Raw genomic sequence first — 25,709 nt, 5'->3', positions numbered from 1 at the left:
CAACAGCAGCCTCCTCCGAGCAGCCTTGCATTACCATGACAGCACACTTTCTTTTTTTCTTTCTTTTCTTTTTTAAGTGTGGGAGGCCCCCGAAGACAGCGGAGCCTCTAACCCAGCCGATGCCAGTAGATGTTAGATAACGTTGTTTCCGGTCCTGAGCAGCATTTAGTTTCCATCTGTTTTTATTCAGTCTTTCACTTTCTAATCAACCAGTTTCCCTTTTTGGACTCTGGCTGCACATTTCTCTCCTTTAATATATTCTAAATCACAGCCTGACACATGGTGATAAATGGTCAATGCAATGCTTTTTGTCTCACACCATGCAATTACGTCCCTTTATAAAAAAAGACATTTACATCATTAGAGAGATGTAATGTTCTGCCAATAAAACCTCGACTGTGCTTTGAGATTTGTGTCTGTAAGAAAACACAATGAGAAGAGGAACAGGCTCCTTTCCACTTTCACAAGGCTGCTTTTCCAAACCGTAACAGTGTCTTTTGGGGGGTTTTTGGTGTCCAATATTTCTAATAATCTTAATTTAATGTATCTGTCATGTTACACAAAACATAGAATATGATGGTATGTTGTTTGTTTTGTTCTCTCTTGTTTTCAGTGCTAATTTTTCAGGGTTAATATCTTACACTCTAACTTAGCTTAAATTTATCTCCAATTTAACACTTTTAAATCGTATTTAAGCGTCTTTCTATTTTGCCATGTGTTGCTTTTTTTATCCCGTCTTGAAGTATTTTATGTTTTATGTAAATGATCTTTGAATTGCCTTGTTCAGGTTCTATACTAATACATTAGATCACAGAGAAAACATGTGTGCATCATATCTGCAGGTCCTCTAATGGTGCAGTCACATCGAAAAATTCAGCTTCCCGGTCCTGTGTATGTGGAACGGGTCAAAGACACGTTCGCTTCCAATCACAGATATTGATCTTCTGAATGTTGCATTGCTATATATCGAGGTACTCTGGAGAGATTGACCCATCATTTAGGAAATATTGGGTTTTATATCTGCAGAGTGAAGTAATGCCAGCAGCAGCACAGAAGAAGAGATACCGATTGGTTTCAGTGAGTGACAGTCCAGTGACATTTCTGCTTCCGTTTCATTAATATATGTGTTAATAAATGCCATCTTTATTTCATCTTTTTGTCCTTCATATGTGGAGACGGCACTACAAATGGGCAGCAACGCATCTGTCGTTCCAGGAAATGGAGCGACTCGGTAAAAGAGATGAAAATCTGATGAGACAGACACGTCACCACTAAACCTGGCCGCCTCTCATCTCCCTTTCATGAGGTGAAAATTATTCAAAAAACGCTGACTCACCGGCTCGGCTCGACCTCCTGCTTTCGGTGTCCAATTGGACAAGACTCTAAACAAGCAGGGACACTAAATTATTCGTAACACTAATAAACGCCAGCAGCAGAGTGTCAGTCGTCTTAGTCTGCTCGCTCATGCTGCAGAGAGAGTTACCAAAACCGTGGTTCTGGGACCTCGAGCCGGATCCCAGTCGGCTCCCAACCAAAAAACGAATTCCACTCAATAGAAGTTGGCATACTATGAAAAATGTGACTGGCAGTTTTTTATCACAGGCTTCTGAGCCCACTCCACCCACAGCAGAGACAGTTATGCAATGCAACACTAAAACAATGTGCAGGATAGAGTCTCAAGTCTTCAAATATCTCTTAAAATAACCAAATGAGCACAAGGACATTTAATTCCCTTTATAATTCACTTCCTTCTTCAGTTTATCTAAAGCTAATATGAAGCTTCAGATGTTCAAATTTAAAATCAAGTCAATATATTTAGAAGTTAAAGTGTTTTTAACGCTAAAGTCTCAAAAAGAAACACAGTCAATCTAAGCTGAAAAAGACACTTTATTAGACTGTAGCTTCATAATAAATATATATAAAGATTTAAATACATTTATGCTCAAAGTGAGGACCGTAGATTCCCACTTACTTTGGACACCTGATTGTTGTTTTTTTCATGACAGACTTGACCAATTGTGAACCTCTCCTTTAAGAAGGTTTCCAAAAGTATATAAATGAAGATGAGGTGAGATAAAAATTAGTTTAACCCTCCTGTTGTCCTCGAGTCAAGGATGGAAGGAAGGAAGGAAGAAGGAAGGAAAGGAGGGAAGAAGGAAGGAAGGGAGGAAGAAAGAAGGAAGGAAAGGAGGGAGGAAGGAAGGAAGGGAGGAAGAAGGAAGGAAAATAGGGAGGAAGGAAGGAAGAAAGGGAGGAAGAAGGAAGGAAAGAAAGAGAAGGAGGGAGGGAGGGAGGGAGGGAGGGAGGGAGGGAGGGAGGGAGGGAGGGAGGGAGGGAGAAAGGAAAAGAGGAAGGGAAGAAGGAAGGAAGCTAGGGGGGAGGAAAGAAAGAGAGAAGGAGGGAGGGAGGGAGAAAGGAAAAGAGGAAGGGAGGAAGGAAGGAAGGAAGCTAGGGGGGAGGAAAGAAAGAGAGAAGGACGGAGGGAAGAAGGACAGACGGAAGGAAGGAAGGAAGGAAGGAAGGAAGAAAGGAAGGAAGGAAGGAAGGAAGGAAGGAAGGAAGGAAGGAAGGAAGGAAGGAAGGAGGGAGGAAGGGGGAGGAAGGAAGGAAAGAAGGAAGGAAAGAAAGAGAGAAGGAGGGAGGGAGGAAGGACAGACGGAAGGAAGGAAGGAAGGAAGGAAGGAAGGAAGGAAGGAAGGAAGGAAGGAAGGAAGGAAGGAAGGAAGGAAGGAAGGAAGGAAGGAAAAGCAGCTGGGTTCGCTGTTTTATATCAATACACTGTATGAGCTGGATAAAAGCGTCTCTACAGTCTTATATTCTGATAGATAAGGTGTACTCTCTTTTTTCTCTATCTCCAAATAAAAGCTGATTCATTCTGCTACTAAATCCAGTCAGCTGTTAGCGGTTAACCAGCTGATTAAAAAAAACAACTGTATCAGTAAACATGCCCATTGAAACCATTAGCGAGAGAGAAGCAAAGTCACCACCTTAACCTCCTAATGTGGTCACGTACCCAAAATAACCAGCGTCACTAAAAGAGGTCATCATGTCAGAGCGGAGCCTCGTCTTCCTCTCTGCTCCTCCACTTATCAGCTCTAACAGCGACGCGGCTCCGAGAGGCTGTTTATCTTTAAGATACGATGATGCTGAAGGACTGAACTTTAACTTTTACTCATCTTTAAAGTTATAATACACACAGATGAGATGTGAAGCTATAATACTCACAACTCCAGAAATATACTCTCACTATTATTATTATTACCTTTTTATTGTTTTAGTTCTTTAAATATGCTCTGACCACAGCTCATTGTGTTATAATATTTTAGGAATAGTGTAAACTTTTAACAAAAGCAAAACTTCGTACATTACATTGAAAAGAACATAATCATCTGTACCGAACTATATAAATAAATTAACCTACACAACTTCATACATTTCTTATTTCTGTTTATTAACTTCTTCCACTAGAACCTTTAACTCCATGGGATCACGTTTCATTTTGCGCTTGCAGCTTTCTGCTCGTCCAAACTCTCCATTAGGACACAAAAACCCTCATTTAAATACTGCTGTCTGCACCTTCTTAGTAGATCATCCTCAAATGTGCAATCTGTTGCACTGCACACACAATTTAGTACCCTTTATTTAGGATCTTAGTGAATCAGGCCCAATGTGAACGCACTTATGCACTCAAAATATTAAGTGTAAGTACAGAAGTATGAGATATGAGAAACATCATGTGTGTATCCAGGTAGCCCCACTATGCATGTGTATGTGAGTGTGCTAACATATTAGCCTGAACTGGTATTCTTGTTTAAGCATGCATGTGCCTTAGCGTGTGTGTGTGTGTGTGTGTGTGTGTGTGTGTGTGTGTGTGTGTGTGCATGCATAACACACTCAGCGTTCCAGCTTTGTGTCCCAGGTGCCCCGTTCATTTGAAGAGCAGCAGTTTCTTTATTATTAATGTGTTGGCTGGCAGCTCTGGGCCGACTGCCTCTCTCTCTCTCTGCTTTTAGATGAAACCGGCAGAGCGGAGCTGAACTGGCAGAAATTAAAGTTGTGGGTGTTGTATGAATATTCTGTCTGTCTGCATCCTCGTCTGAGCTGCTGCGGAGACATTAACGGGAAGCTCGGCCGAGAAGGCGGGGATCAGTCTCTTGTTTAAAGATGCTGAGGATGTTAGTTTTATATATTAAAAACGGCCTGTTTGAAAAGACATATTAATAATAAAATAATGGTCATTTGACAAATCCGCCGAGACATCAGAGGGTAGTAACCTAAATCTGTCTGAACAGACACGCATCAATTTTTCAGACAGACCCAAAAATCTGAACCTCTAACCTCCGTGATGAGGAGTTAACCCTCCTCTTGTCCTCAAGTCATGGAAGGAAGGGAGGAAGAAGGTAGGAAGGAAGGAAGGAAGGAAGGAAGGAAGGAAGGGAGGAAGAAGGGAGGAAGAAGGAAGGAAGAAGGAAGGAAAGGAGGAAGGAAGGAAGGAAAGGAAGGAGGAAGGAATGATGGAAGGGTGGAAGAAGGAAGGAAAGGAGGGAGTGAGGAAAGGAAAGAATGACGGAGGAAAGAAGGAAGGAAGGAAGGAAGGAAAGATGCAAGGATGGAAGGAAGGCAGGAAGGAAGGAAGGAAGGATGGAAGGAAGGAAGGAAGGAAGGATGGAAGGAAGGAAGGAATGATGGAAGGAATGATGGAAGGGAAGAAGAAGGAAGGAAAGGAAGGAGGGAGGAAAGGAAAGAATGACGGAGGAAAGAAGGAAAGAAGGAAGGAAAGATGCAAGGATGGAAGGAAGGCAGGAAGGAAGGAAGGAAGGATGGAAGGAAGGAAGGAAGGAAGGAAGGAAGGAAGGATGGAAGGAAGGAAAGAATGATGGAAGGAATGATGGAAGGGAAGAAGAAGGAAGGAAAGGAGGAAGGGAGGAAAGGAAAGAATGACGGAGGAAAGAAGGGAGGAAGGGAGGAAGATAGGTGGGAGGAAAGAAAGAGAGGAGGGAGGAAGGAAGGAAGAAAGAAAGGAAGGAAGGAAGAAAGGAAGGAGGGAGGGATGAAGGGGGATGGAGGAAGGAAAGAAGGAAGGAAAGAAAGAGAGAAGGAGGGATGAAGGACAAACGGAAGGAAGGAAGGAAGGAAAGAAGGAGGGAGGGATGAAGGGGGATTGAGGAAGGAAAGAGGGAAGGAAAGAAGGAGGGAAGGACAGACGGAAGGAAGGAAGGAAGGAAGGAAGGAAGGAAGGAAAGAAGGAACAGTCAAAACAGACGGGGTGAATTTTACCCTGGAGGACGACAGGAAGCTTAAAGGAAACATTGCGTCTTCATGTGTGACTCGGCTCACCGGTGTAGATGCTGGCGTTGGAAGCCGGGATGCCGAACTGCGACTCGATGAATTTGGGGATGAAGGTGATGAAGGCGGTGACGATGGCGCTCTCGGCCGTGTACGACAGACTGACGAACAGGAAGGTCACGTTGCTCAGGATCCTCACCGCCGCTTTGGGCAAGTCTGGAGGAAGAGAAGAAGAAGAGGAGGAAGAGGAGAAGAAGAAGAGTCTCATTTTTAGTTTGTTTTGAACCAAGAAGTAGTTATTTGTTCCCAAAAGCACCGAGGTATAAGTACTTTTAAAACTTCACTAAACAGTCTGATACCTTTGATGTCTTTGCCGAAGCCCATGGACGATGTGACCGCCTGGTTCTTGTTGTTGTTGCTCTTCTCCTTCAGGACGTCGTCGTCGCTGGACAGGTCGTCCAGGCTCACCTTTTTCCTCCTCTTCTTCTTCTTGTGTCGGGGCGGCAGCTTCTTGGGGAAGGTGAACATGGGGAAGATGACTAGCAGCATGGCCACGGCACACAGGAGGAAGCCGCTCCACCTACGCAGACGAAGGAGGAGTTAAAATGTTTTAAAATACAGAAAGAGTAGTTATGTTTTCATCGAAGCATTGTGAGAAAATGGCTCGATCATTAAAACGAGGGAAGGAAGGACAGATGGAAAGACAGATGGATGGAAGGAAGGAAGGAAGGAAGGAAGGAAGGAAGGAAGGAAGGAAGGAAGGAAGGAATGAAAGGCAGATGGAAGGAAGGAAGAGAAGACAGGAAGAAAAGATGGAAGGAAGGAAGGAAGGAAGAAAAGACAGGAAAGGAAGAAAGAAAGAAAGAAAGAAAGAAAGAAAGAAAGAAAGAAAGAAAGGACAGATGGAAGGAAGAAATAAAGAAAATACATAATCGTTCATTAATTGTAATCGAGGTTAAAAGTTCAATTAATCCTGATTTAGATTTTTGCCATAATCGCCCAACCCTAACCTGGTGCTCTCATCCATCCTCATCCTGCCATCATCACCTTTACTGCATGTATAGGAAATCTATGTCTGTGAGCTGCTGACTCATTGGTTGTGCTGACATTAGCATCACTGGGAGCTGTAAACAAATGACTCATTACATTTCCCCAGCGTCGGGGCGTTAGAGTACCTGGATTACTTCCTTGATGTAATGAGTAACCTAACGTGTTATGTCTGCCATTTAAGTCCTCAGTTGTTAAGTTTTCAAAAAGGTAATCCATTTTTAACTGTAGCTACTATACCTTGCTAAGTAAAGCCTCAGTAATGACCTAAACCAACTGGACATTGTAGTTTTTAGCAAACGTTACTGAAACAGGAGGAAATATTGATTTTATTGGGGACTAGTTTAAGCTGCGGATTGATTCCCTTTTTGGAGGATTGCGTGATTGAGTTAAAATAAACTGCAGTGTGTGTGTTTGTGATAATGAAGGAACATGTCAGTGGGCATTTTAAAAGACATCCAGCACTATCTTCAACACACATATATTACATTTCTTTTAGCCCAAACCCTCAGATTTCTTCTCACCAGTTGCCGATGAAGCGCGGGTCGCTCTGGTCGATGGTTACAGCGGTCTTTGGGTCCACGTAGAAGCCGATGAGGACTCCTCCCAGCAGGTAACCAGCCGCCGGGCCCAGTGCTCCCATCACATACATGATGGCTGAGGAACAGAAGAGAAAAAGAGGTAAGAACAGGGCTCAACTTTAAAGCTGAAATCATCCATATTTCACCACCAAATGGCATCAAAACATTGAAACAATCAGCAGCCACATATAACTGTCCTGTTAAATTAAACGTGTGCATTCACTTAAATTTAATTATTCCACATCCAGCAGCTAAAGAGCAACGTTAATCATGTCATTAGAATATTATTTATGTCAACCTGATGAATTTACGTCCAATATTCACTCTGCTTTTAGCTCCAACTTTGGTCTCCACCTGCTCTTGAGAAGAATATCTGGTCACTTTAGCTTCTAGATGTTCCAGTTTTTTCACCAGCTAGTGTTTTAACTTTGTGTGACTGCTGTTTGGTGTTGGTCAGGTGGTGAATATCGGGGTTAATAAAGCTGCTGCTGCTGGAAATAAGCGTAAAGACCAGGCGGGGAGTTCCGGTCCTCTGAAATGAGGCCAACGCGGAAGTAACTTAAAACTGCATTCTATCAAAAGGCCACCAGGGGGCGACCGCTTTGGTGTCAAAAGGACTTCCGTCTCTATACAAGTCAATGGAGAATTCACCAACTTCTCACTTGATTTCTAACCTCAGTAAACGTTTTCAAAATGTGTTTATGGTCTCAATCGCTAGTTTAAAGCCTTCTTCAATGCAGTATGATGTTCATTTGGGACATTTTGGCCTCCCTGATTTTATATGTGACGATAAAGCAGGGTATGCATTAGGGCGTGGCTACGTCGTGATTGACAGGTTGATTGGTTCACAGGTTCAGGAGGGCGCCTCATGCTCCTCCTGATGCCCATATAAGTAGAATCCCTGTTTTTATTTTTCCCAGCATGCACCTGAAATTTTAAAGATGGCGCTGCTCAGATCCGATACTATTGGTCTCCGAGCAGCAGTCCACAAACCAATGGGTGACGTCACAGATGTTACGTCCATTTCTTATATACAGTCTATGGTGCAGACACTGAACTATACAGTAAATCATCTGTAAAACTAAACCTATAAGCTAAAAAGCTTGTGTAGATCTGCAGGCCAGGGTGATATTTCTGTGATTTCTGCACTGTGAGGAACTTTTATCATTACAGAGTGATTTATTTTAATGTTTAAATGAAAATATTCCACCACAAAAAGCCTCATATACAATAATACAAGTGGATAAGCTGAGACATTGGTTTGAAACTAGTAATTTAATGAATAGAAGAAGAAAAAGAAAACCGATTTTTATCATGGACTGAAACTTTTCAATGTAATAAAGTTTAATAATATCTTTACCAACTCTATCTTACCAGTCATTAGATTGCTTAGGATATATTTGCCAGAGAAGCTTCTTACAATAAGCCACTTCCAGAGCTGAAATACACTCTTTCACATAATTATTCCCACTATTAATCTGCATTTTTGTTCTTTTCTACTTTTTTTCCCTCTATAAACTGAATGAAAAAGGAGTTGTGGTGATTTTCCAGTTTCTTCTACACTGCTGCTCCACATTTTAAGCCTCTCGCAAGCTCCTGATCACTTCCCTGGACTCTGCCCTGATCTCATACACATGACTTTAACAACATTTATCCGAGCCGAGGGAACAAAGAAAAAAAGAAAAAAAACATACTGTATCTCAACTTCGGTGTCAAACTCATTCAAGTCTGCAAACTCAATGACATTCTCCTAAACTTTAACTTTAACCCTTATGTAACGCCACAAATCAAACTAATCTAGCATTAAGAGCGGGGCAACAAAAGGCCATGTGTGCGGGTCATGTGTGCCGATCATATGACTGTCAAATAAGGAGCCTTGCTTGAGGCTGAGAATAAGATTTCTCCAATTAGGAGGGTATTAACATATTAAATTCCTTGGCTGGAGTTGAAAGTAAAAAAGCAGAAATCCAGTGGCGTGACTTAAACAACTCCAGGCGGGGACAGGCACCGGACCAGACCCAATGTTACCTAACTTTACAGAGAGTCCTGGGAAACTTACTGGGAGCTCTGGGTTCAACGTCAGCAGCAGGTTCAAAGAGACTTCATGGAGACTTGTTAGTGGTGTATCGATAACTATCAATTACTGAGTGTTGGACTAAATTAAAAATCTAATAATTTGTTATTTATAAAAACTAGTTTATGCTGTTTTGTCATCTAGATAAGACATTTATAATGATATTTAACTGAAGTGTAAAGGCTGGAAACGGTGAATCATTTTATGCCATTAGTGCTAAATATATGAATTTATTATCAGAGATGTTTTTTGTCATTTTCCTGTAAACTCTGATGTGGATTCAGCAACAATTACATACTGTTCAGGGACTAATTTGAGCAAGTTTTACATTTGAATGAGAAAAAAACACCATAAAAACATATTTTAGCCTTACGTTTGACGACTTATCCTAATACAACCCAGAATATACGAAAATTTAAATATTTTAACTTTTTAAAAAACATTTTTGTTGAGTGTTTGACTTGTAAATGTTTTTCTCTCCATCAACAAAAAGCATAAAAACTAAAAAAAAAAAGGCTCTCTGCTCTCTGAAAGATTCGTTAATTGCCAATTTATTTATGAATGATTTGTTGTTGAGAGTTCATGTACAGAGACTAATTATAAGAGGATATTGAGAAATACCAGAATATGAACAGTATGTAAAGGTTAATGCATGAAAACAACACTAATATTTTTAACACTTTCTCATTTTTGGGACCTTTTCTCTCTAGATATGCCAGCAGCAGTTACGCACATCTTCTCCATCTCATCCCTCCGCTCCGCTATTACATCATGAGACGGGGATAGCCAGCGTCCGGGATGATAAAGCGTAGAGACGGGGGGATTGAGAGCTACGGCTTTCCAAAGGGAGCCCAGCGGCTCCGTGGATAATCCCTTATCTAGCCGGAGAAGAAGGGAAAACCCTCGGCTTTAATCCCCAATATCAGCATCAGTCCCATGATCAGTATCACTGATATATTGCAGCATTTCATTGCTGGACGCAGACAAAGCAGGTACTAACAACATCAAAGTGTGTTAAAATAATCTAGCATCAGTCTTTATCATATCTCATCTTTTCCCAATATTCCCATTTTTGCACCTCAACCAAGTGTAAAAACTTTTTTGGGCAAGCCGACAGTCCAATCTGGTTTAAAACATACTGTGACTGATGCAGCAGGTTTAATGGTGAGCAGGTAGCTACTGTAATTATCTATCTTTCATTTCATTATTGTTTTCTTTCCAACCATGCACACACAACTGAGAGGAAACTTCTATACACTCATGTTGGTGACTGTCCATTAACTTGTAATAAAAAACCCTTAATCTGATATAACCTCCTCGGCCGGAGCAGGTTTCCGCTGCCAAGGTGTTGCATCACCATTACACACATAATGAGCGTGAAGAGAGTCCTCTCAGCTGCATCTGGTCTGGCTCTCTACTAACCCTGATTACATGATTGTGGAGCTGCTGGGCGGCGACACACACATCCCACGGCTATAAAAACAGATTGATGGCAGCTGTAAATTAGAGAGGAAGCTCTGTGAAAGCCGCTGATGGCAAAAAACTGTTAATAAATAAATGTAAAATGTAATTTTTTAAATGACTGCTGTTTTATTTAAAAGGTTTTTTTTTTCGTGAACCTCGATCAACAAGCGCAAATCTCGTAAGCTTTCAATTCATTTAGAATAAATCAAAAAGCATAAATCAGGATTGTAGATGCCAAGTTTTATTAGAGGTTTGAGGTGTTTGCAGGTGATGGATGGGTTTATTTGTGAGTTACAGCTTTAACAAAAAAACTGAGGCTGGATTTTTTTTTTTTTTTTGTCCCATGACAGAAGGAGTGAAAAACAGAGGAGGTAGGAGAGACATGTGACGTAGTGTTCGGAGAGAGAGATTCAGTCAGACAGACAGCTGAGGTCAAGCCGAAATGAGAGAGAGAGAGAGAGAGAGAGAGAGAGAGAAAGAGACGGAGAGAGAGAGAGAGACAGAGAGGGAAAGAGAGAGGGAGAGAGAGAGCGAGAGAGAGACAGAGAGGGAAAGAGAGAAAGAGACAGAGAGAGAGAGAGAGAGAGAGAGAGGGAGAGGAGGGGGAGACACAATGAAATGTTAAGGGATGACGGCGTTGTCACGGTAACCTGCTGACACAGCGATGTCTGGATACAACTTCCCAACGGGTTTCATGCGGGTTTCACATTTCCATTTTTCCTGATCCTCCCTCCATCCCTCCATCCCTCCATCCCTCCATCCCTCCATCCCTCCGTCCCTCCGTCTGTCTGTGTTTAATGCAGCACTGATAGCGACCGCCGGCCAATATTACACTTAATCTAACAGCTTAACATTATACTTCACAACCAGTATCTGAGTGATTAAAAAGGATTAGTGCAGATTGCAGAACCTCCATGAAGGTACAAGAGAGATGTTAAATAAAAAAAGAAAGGTCAGAATTGAAGCAGGAGAAATTGAGCTTGTATCATGTAGCACTCTGAGAAAATGTTGTATTCTAGGCTCCTTTTCTTAAATATCTTACCACTATAAGATCCTAATGACTGTTTTGTCTGTTTATTTTTGGCTTATTTATTTCTGGATTTCATTGTATTTTTGCTTTATTGAATTGTTTATTGTGAGTAATTATTAATGTATGTCAATGTTTGTTTGTTTTTTACCATATAAACCAAATGATTTTGAATGATGTACCATATAGTGTGTGGGGGGCACGGGAATGGGTTATTATTAATAGTATTATTAGTAGTTTTTTATGTATCTATTAATTTTTTTTGGTTTGTGTGTGTGTGTGTGTGTGTATTGTTAAAATCTTAAAAAACAGAATATGCCTATAAAGTATGTACATATTCTATAATCTTCAATATCTATACCAAAAGAAAATTGAAGAAGGACATGCTACGATATCCTGAATTAAAAAACATGTTTCCATGATGCAACTGAACAGCATTTCTTCATTAGACCCTCCATGTCTGATAAACGGCCTTTATAACACAGTTTTTTTTGTTAAAATGTGTTTCAGGGATTATTTTCCCTTTAAATGCAGAGTTTATACCTGAATAATCAAATGGAAATATTCAAAGTTTTGTTCACACATTTTAACAAATTCAGCCATATTCAGTCATCATTTAGCACTTTTTCAAATAAGTAGTTTCACCAAAAATGGAGCCAAAACAACTAAACTTATAAATAAAAGCCTCTTTTGTACATAGGTGGAAAACAAGACTCATTACCGATCTCTAAAGTGGAATCAGGCTGCTGAGGTTTTTATGGTTATTTATTATTTATGCTATTGAACAAAACTGTAATGAAACAATCAGTCAATTTAAGCTGCGTTTCTCTTGCTGTTCACTCCTAATTTCCTTTCTGAGCTGTTTCCTCTCTTCTTCTGTAGAATCAGAACCCGACGATGTGAAACCCGACGCTCCAGATGGTTTATTACACAGACCTCTACGTCAGCGTTGGCCTCTTTCCAGGGTTGATTTCTAACAGCAGATGACAGGTTCCAACCCATGAAATGCTGATTTTTATTAATTTAGTATCAATGTCATTATTATTAACACTAACATTGATGTGTTTCGTCATTGTACCATCACATGATTTAGCTCACAGCTTTAAAAAAAAAACATGTTTTCGTGTGTAGTACCCTTAGACTGTATATAAGAAATGGACGCAACATCCGTGACGTCACCCATTGGTTTGTGGACTGCTGCTCGGAAGCCAATAGTATCGGATCTGAGCAGCGCCATCTTGAAAATTTCAGGTGCATGCTGGGAAAAATGAAAACACGGATTCTACTTATATGGGCATCAGGAGGAGCATGAGGCGCCCTCCTGAACCTGTGAACCAATCAACCTGTCAATCACGACGTAGCCACGCCCTAATGCATACCCTGCTTTATCGTCACATATAAAATCAGGGAGGCCAAAATGTCCCAAATGAACATCATACTGCATTGAAGAAGGCTTTAAACTAGCGATTGAGACCATAAACACATTTTGAAAACGTTTACTGAGGTTAGAAATCAAGTGAGAAGTTGGTGAATTCTCCATTGACTTGTATAGAGACGGAAATCCTTTTGACACCAAATTGGTCGCCCCCTGGTGGCCTTTTGATAGAATGCAGTTCTAAGTTACTTTCGCGTTGGCCTCATTTCAGAGGACCAGAACTCCCCGCCTGGTAATACCTCTTGTAGTATTTCTCTCTCTGTGACAGTCGGCTTTGAGACAGGCCGTTCAGCACGATAAGAATGTTTGATTTCAGATGTGGTCAAGTATAAGTATAAAAGTTAAAGTAGTGGTTTGGTCCATCTGGCATATGATATATTAGTGTTAGACTGTGGCGGCCCATCTTAGTCTAATTTGTGCCACCTCATAGTGAGTCAAACATGTCTGTACTAAAGCACAAAATTGTTTAGAGTACAATTTTTTTATGTTTTATAGTAGGGCTGGGCAATATATTGAAATTATATCGATACCACTAGATATCGTCTTAGATTGTAGATATCGTAATATCGCGATATGTCATCAGAGTTGTCTTTTCCTGGTTTTAAAGCTGCATTACAGTAAAATATATTATTTTACGGTGATTACTGAACTTAACAGACTGTTCTAGCTGGTCTTTTATGTACTTTTACCCACTTTGTCATTATATCCACATTACTGATGATTATTTATCAAAAACTTCATAGTGTAAATATTTTGTTAAAGCATCAACAGTCATCTCTATAATATTATTGCAGTATTGATATCGAGGTATTTGGTCTAAAATACTGGGATATTTGATTTTGTCCATATTGCCTAGCCCTATTTTATAGATATAACCTCTTAATTTTGCTCTCAGAGTGCACCAGATTGATCCGTTTGACTTAAAAATGTGCCCCAGGACCGTCGGACTGAGGTCCAACCACCATAATCCACTGAATTATTATCTATATGACAGTGTTTCCCTACTATTGTAAATTCCTGGAAAACCACCGGCCCAATGGGAAACCCCGCCAGGCCAAAAAAAAAGATTTAATGCCAAAAATAACCATTAATTCGGCTCAATGCAGCACTTCTCTGAAACCTCAGTCAACCCTCTGTTTCAATGAATGAGAAACTCTCCTTTAAGGAATAGAGAAGTGGGTAATGTGTGTGCATAGCAAGCGAGTGACAGTAAATATACAGTACAGACTACAGTGTGCCAGTTAATAAATGCTGCAGCTTCTCCAGACAAAGGAGAGCTTTGTCTGTTGTTTCTCCAACGGCTGAAATAGTGAAGCTCCAAAGTTACCGACAGTGGTTAAGTCGATGCTAAACAGAGAAACCCAGCTCGGTCTCAGCACTTTAAAACAAATCTATGTGGTAAAAAAAAGGGTGTAGAAACCATGATGAACCTCTATGAGCAAACAGGAAACAGCACAGACAGGACAGGAAGGAGAGCACAAACCACCAAGCTATGTGGTTACTGAGGTGTGATGTTTATATCTGTATGAGTTGTGCACCATGTGATATGCAAAACGTTCTGCATCTGGTATGAATGTATCCAAGACCCATATTTCATCTGTACAGTTAATCTGTACAATATTTTCTCAATTAACTGATTAGTTATTTGGTCTATAAAATGTCCCATTACTCTATAAAAGCCCAAGTTACAATTTAAAATGGACTGTACTGTACTTCTATAGCGCCTTTCTAGTCTTTACAACCACTCAAAGCGCTTGACACTACATTTCATTCACCCATTCACACACATTCATACACCGTTGGCACAGCAACGGGAGCAATTTGGGGTTAAGCATCTCTTGCCAAAGGACACATCGACATGTGAACAACCATCTACAACCCAAAAGATCGTCATTTCACTGTGATTCATTTTCTGTCGATCTACTAATCACAGCAGCTCTTCAACACTGTCACATTGGGCGAAATTTAGGCCTGGGTATCAGTACTCAATACAGATATCAACAGAAAATAAATCAATACCGAGTAGTTATAGAAACATCTCCTGTCCAACGACACCTGCCATCGATCCTTTTTGCACCCAGAGCTACAGAACATGACTATTTTATACGACCTAAGTAGTATGCAAGCACACATTCATTGCATTAATTTGCTGGCGTAAACGTCTCAGCACACCATACATGGATTTATAAACGTGTGTTTGATGTTTGCTGAGACACACACACTGATTTTGAGCATTTTGCATTGAATAAATATCAATTAGACAAGACTTTCATCATGCATTTGTGTAAAAAATCAAATCATTTAGATGTCTTCTATTCTATTCACATGATGGGCACCGAATGAAGTACTCAATTAGTATCGGTATCATTTTAAAAGGATACTTGGATTGGCATTGGTATCGATATGCCTCCCTAGCAACAGTTCATTATTATAGTATTATAGAAAGCGCGTGACCATCTCAGTTATGTAGATGGGTAACGATAACCCAGAATAGATATGATCACCCTGAGGTCACAAACACACTGGGGCGATATGACGAGCATGCCAAACTGCACGCTGCTGTTAAACCTAGTTAGGACCATATTGCGTCTCTGAGCTGGCACATTAAAATTTCAAGTGACTGCAGCATGGCCGGCTGCCTCGCATGGGAGCCAAACAGAGCGTCTCTTATTGGGGTAACAAAGCAATACTGTGCTGAATTATTCTAATGGATGTCTGTCACGCTTTTGGGCATGACCTCATATTGTAGGCTAAAAGGCAAAACAGGGCCAACATGGACCAGAATGATTGTTCTGCGGCTGAGGGCAAGTGTGATGCTGCACTAATGCTGGCACGACACAGTGTGGTAAAGACAGTGAAGCAAGATTGTTTCCTCTATTTGAACGCTCAACGTAAGCTTCCTGGTCTTTACCTCGGCTTATTTCAGTTACTCATCTCTCAGCCAAAATTTGGTTTAGTGCAAAACAACATCAGATAGATTTAAAAGTTAATGAGAAAGTCACGATCGATGTGTGTTTTGAGGATCAGAGTTTACTCAAAGTGCAGCATGGTCGGCCCACCGGATACTTAACAAGGCTTTTAACCTTTTAGCTCACAGCCGCTCTGAAGGACTACAGACTGAAGATGCTGATATTTAAAAACATAACCTCCGATACTTTGGATCCTGCTTGCATCATCAAAAATAATATATCCATTATTTACTTCAACTCTTCCCTTTAAAAAAGGCACATTTAAGTAGGCCTGTCACAATAATTATTGACTTATCGTATCGTAATCATCAACATCATCATGTCTATATATCGACTTATCGTATGATACATGGACATGACCGTGATCGTTGTTTTACCTTGATAAAGACTGTGATCAACATTTTAGCACCATATATTGCCAAAATAAAACATCATGAATTATTGTGTGTGGTCTACATATCTGAGGTAAATATATAAGTAGTAGTAGTAATAGCAGTATTAGTAGTGGTAGCAGGCATCCCAACTCTCCCGCATATTGATAGCGGCTCCCTGACGCCCGCAAATGAGATCCAATCTCCGGGAATCTGGAGCGAGTGAGCAAGAGCGTGCACTAGAGAGTGACAGCGCGTGCGTGTGTGTGTGTGTGTGACTATAAATGCAGCGAAGCGTCCTTAAAGCTCTGTGTTGCCGCTTATTAGACCGATCGCATGCATTTTTTGAGTTTATCAACTAATATGTAGAGTTTAAAACCAGCAGTAGGATGTTATGGAACAATGTTTAGATGAGCAGATACCCATTTTCTATGTAAATCATGCTCCAACACACACACACACACACACACACACACACACACACACACACACACACACACACACACACACACACACACACACACACACACACACACACACACTAATGCAAGCAAACTGGTGATGCAATACAGATTTCTACTGATTGCAGTGTGATGTGCAAATGTGCAGCGAAGGCAAGACTAAGAAGACCGTTAGCTGATATAAACCATGCAGAATTAATATGTTTTATGATGGGGGAGGTTATGTGTTTAAGCCTCACGATCACACCACACAGAATTTACACCATTCATTTACATGTATTTTGTATCAGTAGTGGTAGTAGTGGTAGTAGCAGCAGCAGTGGTCAATCCATTCAGGATTTCACTGGGTTTTTTTGTGATTCCTGCAGCCAAACATGTCCATGAAGATGCAATAATACAAATGTTGATGTTTTATGTGCTCTTTTTGAGGGTAAAAATAGCAAAAATCTAAAGGAAAATATTTTTTTGTTTTTTTTAACTATTATACCAATGAAGAGTCACGTGTAATCTCTCCGCCTGCTCACAGCAATGATGTAATTTAACCGAGACAATTTCATGCAGTAAAGCTGTGGTCATTTCGCAAAATGCCTCCCAAATATTGCGCAATTTCTTGAATTTGCATGAATTATTGCTCAAAATTGCAATTTCCTGGAGGGACTGAGCAGTAGTAATAGTACACATATAAACAGTTTTATCAGCTTGATAAGTAGTAGATATATATATAATTATTATATTACTGATACTTAAAATAAATCAATGTTTAACCCTCCTGTTGTCCTCGAGTCAAGGAAGGAAGGAAAGATAGAAGGAAGGAAGGAATGGTGAATGGAAGGAAGGAAGGAAGGAAGGAAGGAAGGATGGAAAGGAAGGAAAGATGGAAGGAAGGAGGGAAGGAAGGAAAGATGGAAGGAAGGAAGGAAGGAGGGAGGGAAGGAATGAAGAAGGAAGGAAGGAAGGAAGGAAGGAAGGAAGGAAGGAAGGAAGGAAGGAAGGAAGGAAGGAAGGAAGGAAGGAAAAAAAAAAGGAGGGAAGAAGGAAGGGAGGAAAGGAAAGAAGGAAGGAAGAAAAGGAGGGGAGGAGGAAGGGAGAAAAGGAAAGAAGGAAGGGAGGAAGGATGGAAGGAAGGAAGGAAGAAGGAAGAAAAGGAGGGAAGGAAGGAAGAAAAGGAGGAAGGAAGGTAGTTAGGGAGGGAGGAAGGAAGGAAGGAAGGAAGGAAGGAAGGAAGGAAGGAAGGAAGGAGGGAAGGAAAGAGGGAAGGAAGGAAAGATGGAAGGAAAGATGGAAGGAAGGAAGGAAGGAGGGAGGGAAGGAATGAAGAAGGAAGGAAGGAAGGAAGGAGGGAAGGAAGGAAGGAAGGAAGGAGGGAAGGAAAGAGGGAAGGAAGGAAGGAAGGAAGGAAGGAAGGAAGGAAGGAAGGAAGGAAGGAAGGAAGGAAGGAAGGAGGGGGGAAGGAAGGAAGGTAAGAAGGAACAGTCAAAACAGACGGGGTCAATTTGAGGACGACACAAAGGTTAATAACTCCAACAGGTAATCAACAAATATAAACTAAGCATTACTTTTTTCTAAGCTCATGAAAAGATTGTATTTTACTTGATTTTATATATAAATGTTTAGCTTTTTTAACATTTTACTATTATCACTACTTTTATTGTCCATCTTATATTAAATTAATGTTGTTTCTTTAACATTGTTTTATGTTCTTTTTAATGTGGAGCATTTAGTGTATGTAACTTATTTTGTTGTAAAGCATCTTGGCTGCATTTCTTGTATGAAAGGTGCTGTAGCTTGGGCCCGGTCATCGCTGCTTGCAGCTTTAATTATTATTATTATTATTATTATTATTATTATTAAATTTAAACATTTTGGCGACGTAACGCTGCTGCGGCTGAATGGAAACAAATCCTGCAGCCAGGTTCCAAACATTAGGTGGAAATCCTGAAATCAGATGAATAGGAGAAGCTGTTAAAGATGGTCAGGTGTCCACATACAGCACATCTGGCCACACAGCAGCATTAAAAAACATCAAGTAAGTTCAAAGCTTTCATTTTGTGTGCACTTAGGCTCCTTGTCAGTTGGGTTCCCTCTTTCAATAACAAATTACAAGGAATAAATCCCATCTTTGTCCCAGCGAGACGTCCCTTGTGCTTATTATTCCAGGGCAGGGCAGGGCACCAAACAGAATATACAGCATTGTGTTGCTGTTGGGTTGGCCGCACTTGAGCGACCCCATCTGACTCTAAGATCCACTAACATTTCAAGTTGAACTCTCCCTCCCCTGTCGGCTTGTTTTTTTTATCTCCATTAGCAGCTGAGAGAAAAACAGAAGACACCTTTGATCTGACGAAGGATTACGAGACAAATGGTACCAATTGATTTAGGTTAACATGGGCTCATGCCAGGAAATTCCCCCCCCTTTTTTTTGGCTTTAGTAAGACCATCGATTTATCTTCGGTTTAAAAGCATCTGCTGGGATAAAGCAAGTGAGGTAAATGAATACAGCGGTGGTCTATCTCCACATTTACTAAAGACATCATCTGTCTCCGCTCATCTCATGTTCTGCCACTAACATAATAAGCTAAGTAGGCTAAAGTAGCATGAGAGGCGTATGTGTGCACACTCAGCTCTTTGTGCACATTTCATGGTCAATATCAGACAGACTGCAACATCTCAAGTAGCAGAAGAAGACAAAGAGAGTCAAATCTGCTAATTAACCCTCCTGTCATCGTCCTCCCGGGTCAAATTAACCCCCTTTCTTTTCACTGTTCCTTCTTTCCTTCCTTCCTCCCTCTTTCTTTAATTTTTCCTTCGTTCTTCCCTTCCTTCCCTCTTTCTTTGCTCCCTCCTCCTCCCATGTCTTTCCTCACTTCCTTCCATCCATCCTTCCTTCCTTCCTTCCCTCCTTACTCCTTTCCTTCCTTCCTTCTTTGCTTCCTTCCTCCCTCCTTCCTCTTTTCCTTCCTCCCTCCTCTTTTCCTTCCTCCCTCCCTCCTTACTCCTTTCCTTCCTTCCTTCCTTCCTTCCTTCCCTCCTTCGTTCCTTCCTTCTCTACTTATTTCCTTCCTTTTTTCCTCCCTTCCTCCCTCCTTTCCTTTCCTTTCCTTTCTTCCTTCCTTCCTTCCTTCCTCCTTCCAAAAAAGAGAAAAAAGTTGTTTTAATTTCCAAAACTGTTAAAACTGTACACGCTTTGCTGCATGTGACTACTTGGTCTTTTAAAACAGCAAACTGTGGAACATAAAACATACTTTCTCCAACTCATAGCAGCTCACTGCGGTCAAATAATAGCACGCAATCTTTGCCAGCATCTGACTCTGCTGTTTCAACAGGGGATTTGTGTCTATGAAAGCCCTGCAAACGTCTCCTCAAGCCAAGTCCTGGTATGTAACGGACCGTGTCCTCATTCCTGCGACTGGAGAAGCTGTCAGTTGCCATTAAAGCAACCGACCACACCGGCATGTGGTGCTCTGCTGCTCCGTCCTGCCGTCGCTGACCGTAAACTGTTGTGCCGGCGAACAAATGTTTTCATTCAGCTGTCACAAAACTGGCATCTGAATCCCACACAGTTAACTGAGTCTCGCCGTCCAAACAACTTCTTGGTTTCTGGCCAAAGTGGCTGGTAGAGCAGATAAAGTTACAAACCACAACAGGCTGGTTTTTTGTTGGGTTTTTTTTACTGAAGGGTCGAGTCATTTCCAATCAGTAGTTGATTCAGATTTTGATTTAAAACTCCCATAAACTCCACCAAGTGTTATTAAAGTGAAAAACCTTATTAAAGTTAATTCTATTTTAAGCAGGAGAAAAAAAAAGGTCCATCACAATATCCTAAAGCACAAAGTGACATCTTCAAATTTGTCATTTTGTCCAACAAAATATATCCAATTTAATACCATGTACTATAACAAAGAAAAGCAGCAACTCTTCACAACAAGGAGCTTTAATCAATGAATGTTTGAACTTAAATGATCCATCGATGGTCAAAATAGCTGCAGATTAATTTCCAGTCAAATCACAATTGTCTCATCTCTAATCAGCTCTACACTATATGCAAGATATGCAAGAACAGAATGAAGCTTATAAATATCCAGTCAACAGAGACAAGATCATGTTGCTGTGATTGTGTCTGAAGTTTCAGAGATAATCAAGTTCACACTGTACAGTCCCAACAAGTGAGAAACTTCCTTTTAAATATTGGGTTTTAATGCTGTTTGTCTGTTATACAGCTTGATCCCAATGTAGAAGTTAAACGGGTACTAGAACTGCATTTCCATAAAGTGGGCTCTCAGGATAGACAGAGTGGAATGAAGAGCGGGGGGGGGGGGGGGGGGGGGGAGCAGCAGACGTTTAGATAGCCTGACTTTTATTTCCTAGTATTGGACAAGCTCCAAAATCTTTGCATAATGCGTTTCATGTCCATTAGACCTCTCCAGCCTGGTCGACACCCACGTCTTTCAAACTGACGCCCCGTGTTTGTAACAGACTGTCTAAAACCCCAAGCAGCCAAAATAACTGTGACAACATCACTGTGACATCACCGAGGGTTTCTCAGACTTGTTCCAGAGCCGCAGACGACATTAAACAGCTGAGTCACACTAACTGTGATGTGTCGTCCTTTAATTGTTGGATAACGTTAGACGCAACCAGCCAAACTTTTACTCACTTCCACGTCATCATTCAATCTCTTTCCAAACTTAAAGGGACACATTCTGCTTTTTGTGATTTTTTGTTGCTTATATACTGTCCAAATCTTGAGGTGAACATTTGTAGAAATGCTCTCTGCAAGCCAAAACTCAACCTTCTCTAAACGCTTCATCTGCAAAGGTTTTTTCTACCTTGTCCAAGCCAAGAGCTGATGTCAATTTCGTTGCATATGACCATAAAAGGTTGTCTGTACTGTAGCCCTTGGGTGCTACGAAGGGTTTTTCATGTGTTGTTTGTTCTGTCTGCTCTCATATTTCAGAGCGGATTTCGGCTCAAACATGTACATGATGTATTTGAGACGTTGATATTTTGAATAAAGACCCAGAAACCCTGCTACTACAGACCTAATCACTGTGACGTCACACTAAAAACGACTAACAGTCTCATACAGGTAGACAACTGGTGGTTGATTTGAGTTGCAGAGATATGTGAAATCTCCAAACTTGTTTATTTCTGCTGTGCGATATGATGATGATGATGATGATGATGATGATGATGATATATATTGTGTTACGAGAGAATAACGTCTATTGTTTCATACTTTGTTTCGTTGTGACACAAATCATACTATTGAGAGCAGTATTTTTTGTCATTTAGAGTCTTCAGTGTCTTAGTGTGGACATCTACAATGTGCTCTATCAGGACAGGTATCATTATAAGGATATGACATTTTGGTCGTATCATTCATCCCTATTCTTGACCCTTTCTCATTACCCAGCAGCCCCATAAAATCCAACACAATTTTTCTCTTCAGTTGAGAATATATCTCAGTTGTTCCTCGACCGTCTGGTTCACACCCAGTGGTGGTTCTACCTTGTACAGAGCCCTGGACAAATCCCCCCCGCTCAGCACTCATTAGGAGGCGGGCCTTACAGAGACAGGAGCTAAAACAGCCTGTTTCTAACCCTAACCCTTTATTTTCAACTTCAGAATGAATGTTATTAAGCTCATACTTTTTCTACATTCTTCTTTTGACTTTAAAGCTTTTACAGGACGACCAGGAAGGTGTCGAATCACATCTCACTGTCCAGACTCCTCGCAGGTGAAATTGCTGCTGCTGGTCAAACACCAACTACTGATCAAAGCCTTCCTGACTTTCCACCACTAGTCCTATTAAAGGCGAAAGAAACGAAGGTCTCCATCCAAAGCCAAGCCTCTGTGGGACTTTTACTTTCTGTCCCAACGGCAGGAATGCACTCTGTTCTCTTTCATAACCGAGCTCTCATTTGTTGGTCTAATTAGGCTTTACCTTGTTTGAGGCTACTGGGGCGAGAACTTGTGGGGAAGCATGTGAAAGGGAAAGGGGAGGGGGAGCCGGAAGTTCGAAGGTTACATAGTCGATCTGGTCACAGAACTTTCTGGAGTAAGTGTCTGACATGTCGGCCATAGCGGTGGAGAAAAAATGGCCCAGAAAAACAAAGTCCAATTGGGTTCAACTCTCTGCCCGCCAGCCTTTGTGCAGACTTCAACTTAAATGCAGTAAATATTTACCCAAGTGTTGTACTTGAGTAAAAACTTTGGGGTACTTTAATTGAGCATTTCCATTTTATGCTTCTTTGTACTTCCACTATGTCAGATGGAAATATTGTACTTTTTACTCCAGTACATTTACTTCACAGCTATAGTTACTAGTTACTCTTCAGATCTAGATTTTACAATTAAAACCGATTTTGTATTATATATTTTTGAACACATTTTTTATATATTTCTAATTGTCTATTTCTAAAAGTCTTCATCTCTGGATAACTGTCAAAACAGCATCTTTTTTTAAAATCCCTAGAGGAATGAAAAGTGTTTTACCAGCACTGTATGTCTGTGCATTTGAGCACTTTATTAGGAACAACTGTACAATCTAACGCAATCCAGCTCTGCCATAAATCCTACTTTAACAAAGTTTATAGATTTTCAGTTTTTGTTGCTATTGTCAGAAAGGTGATAATTCTACTTTATGTTTATTATTGAGGTCATATTGGGTGGTGATGGTGAACTGTCTCGTCTCGTGTATGTTAATGGTGTGATATAGTATTTTAAATATGAAACACTCAACACCTGAAGGTTTGAAAGGTGGCTGAAAAGTTTGTTGCACCTTCATGGAAGACGACACTTACAATGGATTAAAACTGCAGCCCTGAGTTACAGTACATGAAAGAAATGGCACCAAAAAGTAGAAAAGTAATCATTTCAACCACTACTGCATAATCCACCCCTCTGTCCATTTGGATGCTTCATATTTTCCAAAAAAATCTTCAGTTAGACATCCTGTGGTTAGTTAAATGTGTCATCTGCCACTTAAATCCACCAACTGTGGTGAGCGTTTTAACCATCTTTAATCATGTGGTGTTTTTCCATCTTAAGATCACTAACATGCTGACACGTCTTCAGTCTGAGGCTTTCTTTTTCTTTTTTTAGTGTTTTAGAAGCAATACGTTAATTATGTTGAATTGTCCTTTTATATGAAATGCTGGGTTCGGTTTGTCAGCAGACGTAGGCGAGCCGCCATTACTGCAGTGACACCTCACCACTAACACTTTGATGTACACAAGTATCTCACTGTTTGGGCACTTTTGCCAAGAAATCTGTCCAGGAGATCCCATCCATAAAAGTGGATTTATTTGGGCGGCTGTGGCTCAGGAGGTAGAGCGGTCGTCCTCCAATTGGAAGATTGGCGGTTCGATTCCCGGCTCCTCCAGTCCACATGTCGATGTGTCCTTGGGCAAGACACTTAATCCTAAATTCCTCCCGTTGCTGTGCCAACGGTGTATGAATGTGTATAAATGGTTAACTTCCCCTGATGTGCAGGTTGGCACCCTGTGTGGTAGCTCCTGTCATCAGTGGGTGAATGAGGTGTAATGTAAAGCGCTTTGAGTCGTAAAGACTAGAAAGGCGCTATATAGTACAGTCCATTTACCATTTATTTTGAATATATAGTCATCATATGCCATTCAAATAAGGTATATAATCTTAAAAATGTGCATATTTAAACAAAATGACACATTTTCTGGTCTGTGCCAATATCAGCTGCCTCAGCAGTAAACTTTAAGTCTGCTACTAACAATTATTTTCATTATCAATTATTTTTCTTGATAATTCGTTTTTTGGTACCTAAATGTTAGAAAATTGCGAAATATGACCTTTTATTGTTTCTCATAGCCTGCAATGATTCCCTCAAATGTCTTGTTTTGTCCACAACTCAAAGATATTCAGCTAACTGTCAAACAAGACTGAAAAACCTGAAAATATTTATATTAAGAAGCTGGAATCAGAGAATTAGGACATTTTTCTAAATCTTTATAAATCTAAAGTTTCGACTGCATTCTGAGCTGCATGTCGACTAAAGATCGAGCAATCTGCCAACAGACTGTTAGCTTGAATGTCTTTTGTTAGCTTGATACAACATTTCCTGGATAAATACATTTAAATAACTTCTTTTTTTTTAACTAGCTGCTTGGTTCAATAAGTTACTTTATTTCTGTGGAGGACTGTGGAGGTTGGACAGAAGCAGTATGTTTAGGATGGTTTGACAGATTTCGTCATAACTACTTCAGATGAGTGTTTTTACACTGAATAACTTACTTCCACATTCAGTCATCTGTGTCAGAGTAACTTCCTCTGTCTGTGACACAGCTGACCACAATTAATCCGAACATCTGTGCTTATACAGTGTAAACATGTTATCAACACAGTGCTTGAGATCGCAACATAAATCAGCAACCGGAGTCGTCTACAGATAAACTTGCCTTGTTGCACAGAATGATCCTGAATTTGTTATATTTAGCCAACAGTGACTCAACACAGCTCTTCTTCTGTACTGAACACATTTAGAAACTCCCCAACTCAATGTTGTTTTGCTGAGATTTTCCAACGTAAGAGGTTATACTGACCTCTTTTTACTCATGAACATTGTCTTTTGTAGTTCATTTTGATTTACATTGTCATTTCTATTAAACTAGTTGGTATTAGTCCAGAATAAAGCCGGACGACTCATTCTGGCCTGTAACAGAAGAGTTAACATCACCAGAATGAACATCATCGTAGGTTGATCACTGGTGAGAGACAGGATGGTTATTTCCCTGCTCTGTTTTATGACAAATCCCAAATGTCCCATACCATCAGTGTTCATACAGTAGTAATGGCCATAACCTCAATGCAAGGCATGAATCAAAAGGTTGCTGTCTCCTAAACTAATGCAAGGCAACGTACTGGTATGTGCAGATGAATGAAAAGATGGAATGGTTTATAATCAGACGAATTAAAACGAGTTTAAAGAAATACTTCATGACTAATAACACCTACACTTCA

General features: G+C 40.5%; 1 protein-coding gene across 1 annotated transcript in view; it reads right to left on the bottom strand.

Annotated features, from left to right (window-relative positions):
• The window catches only part of LOC133990500 (solute carrier organic anion transporter family member 5A1-like), a 37,214-nt gene that overhangs the window by 9,928 nt on the left and 1,577 nt on the right, over positions 1-25,709 (bottom strand). The window contains 3 exon segments of the mRNA XM_062428833.1: positions 5,338-5,502; positions 5,646-5,866; positions 6,858-6,990. Coding sequence (XP_062284817.1) covers positions 5,338-5,502; positions 5,646-5,866; positions 6,858-6,990 — 519 coding nt within the window.

This window comes from Scomber scombrus, chromosome 11 (assembly GCF_963691925.1).
Source record: "Scomber scombrus chromosome 11, fScoSco1.1, whole genome shotgun sequence".
Lineage (NCBI taxonomy): Eukaryota > Metazoa > Chordata > Actinopteri > Scombriformes > Scombridae > Scomber > Scomber scombrus.
Note: the sequence above shows the minus strand (reverse complement) of the source record. Positions and strands in the feature narration are given on the sequence as shown.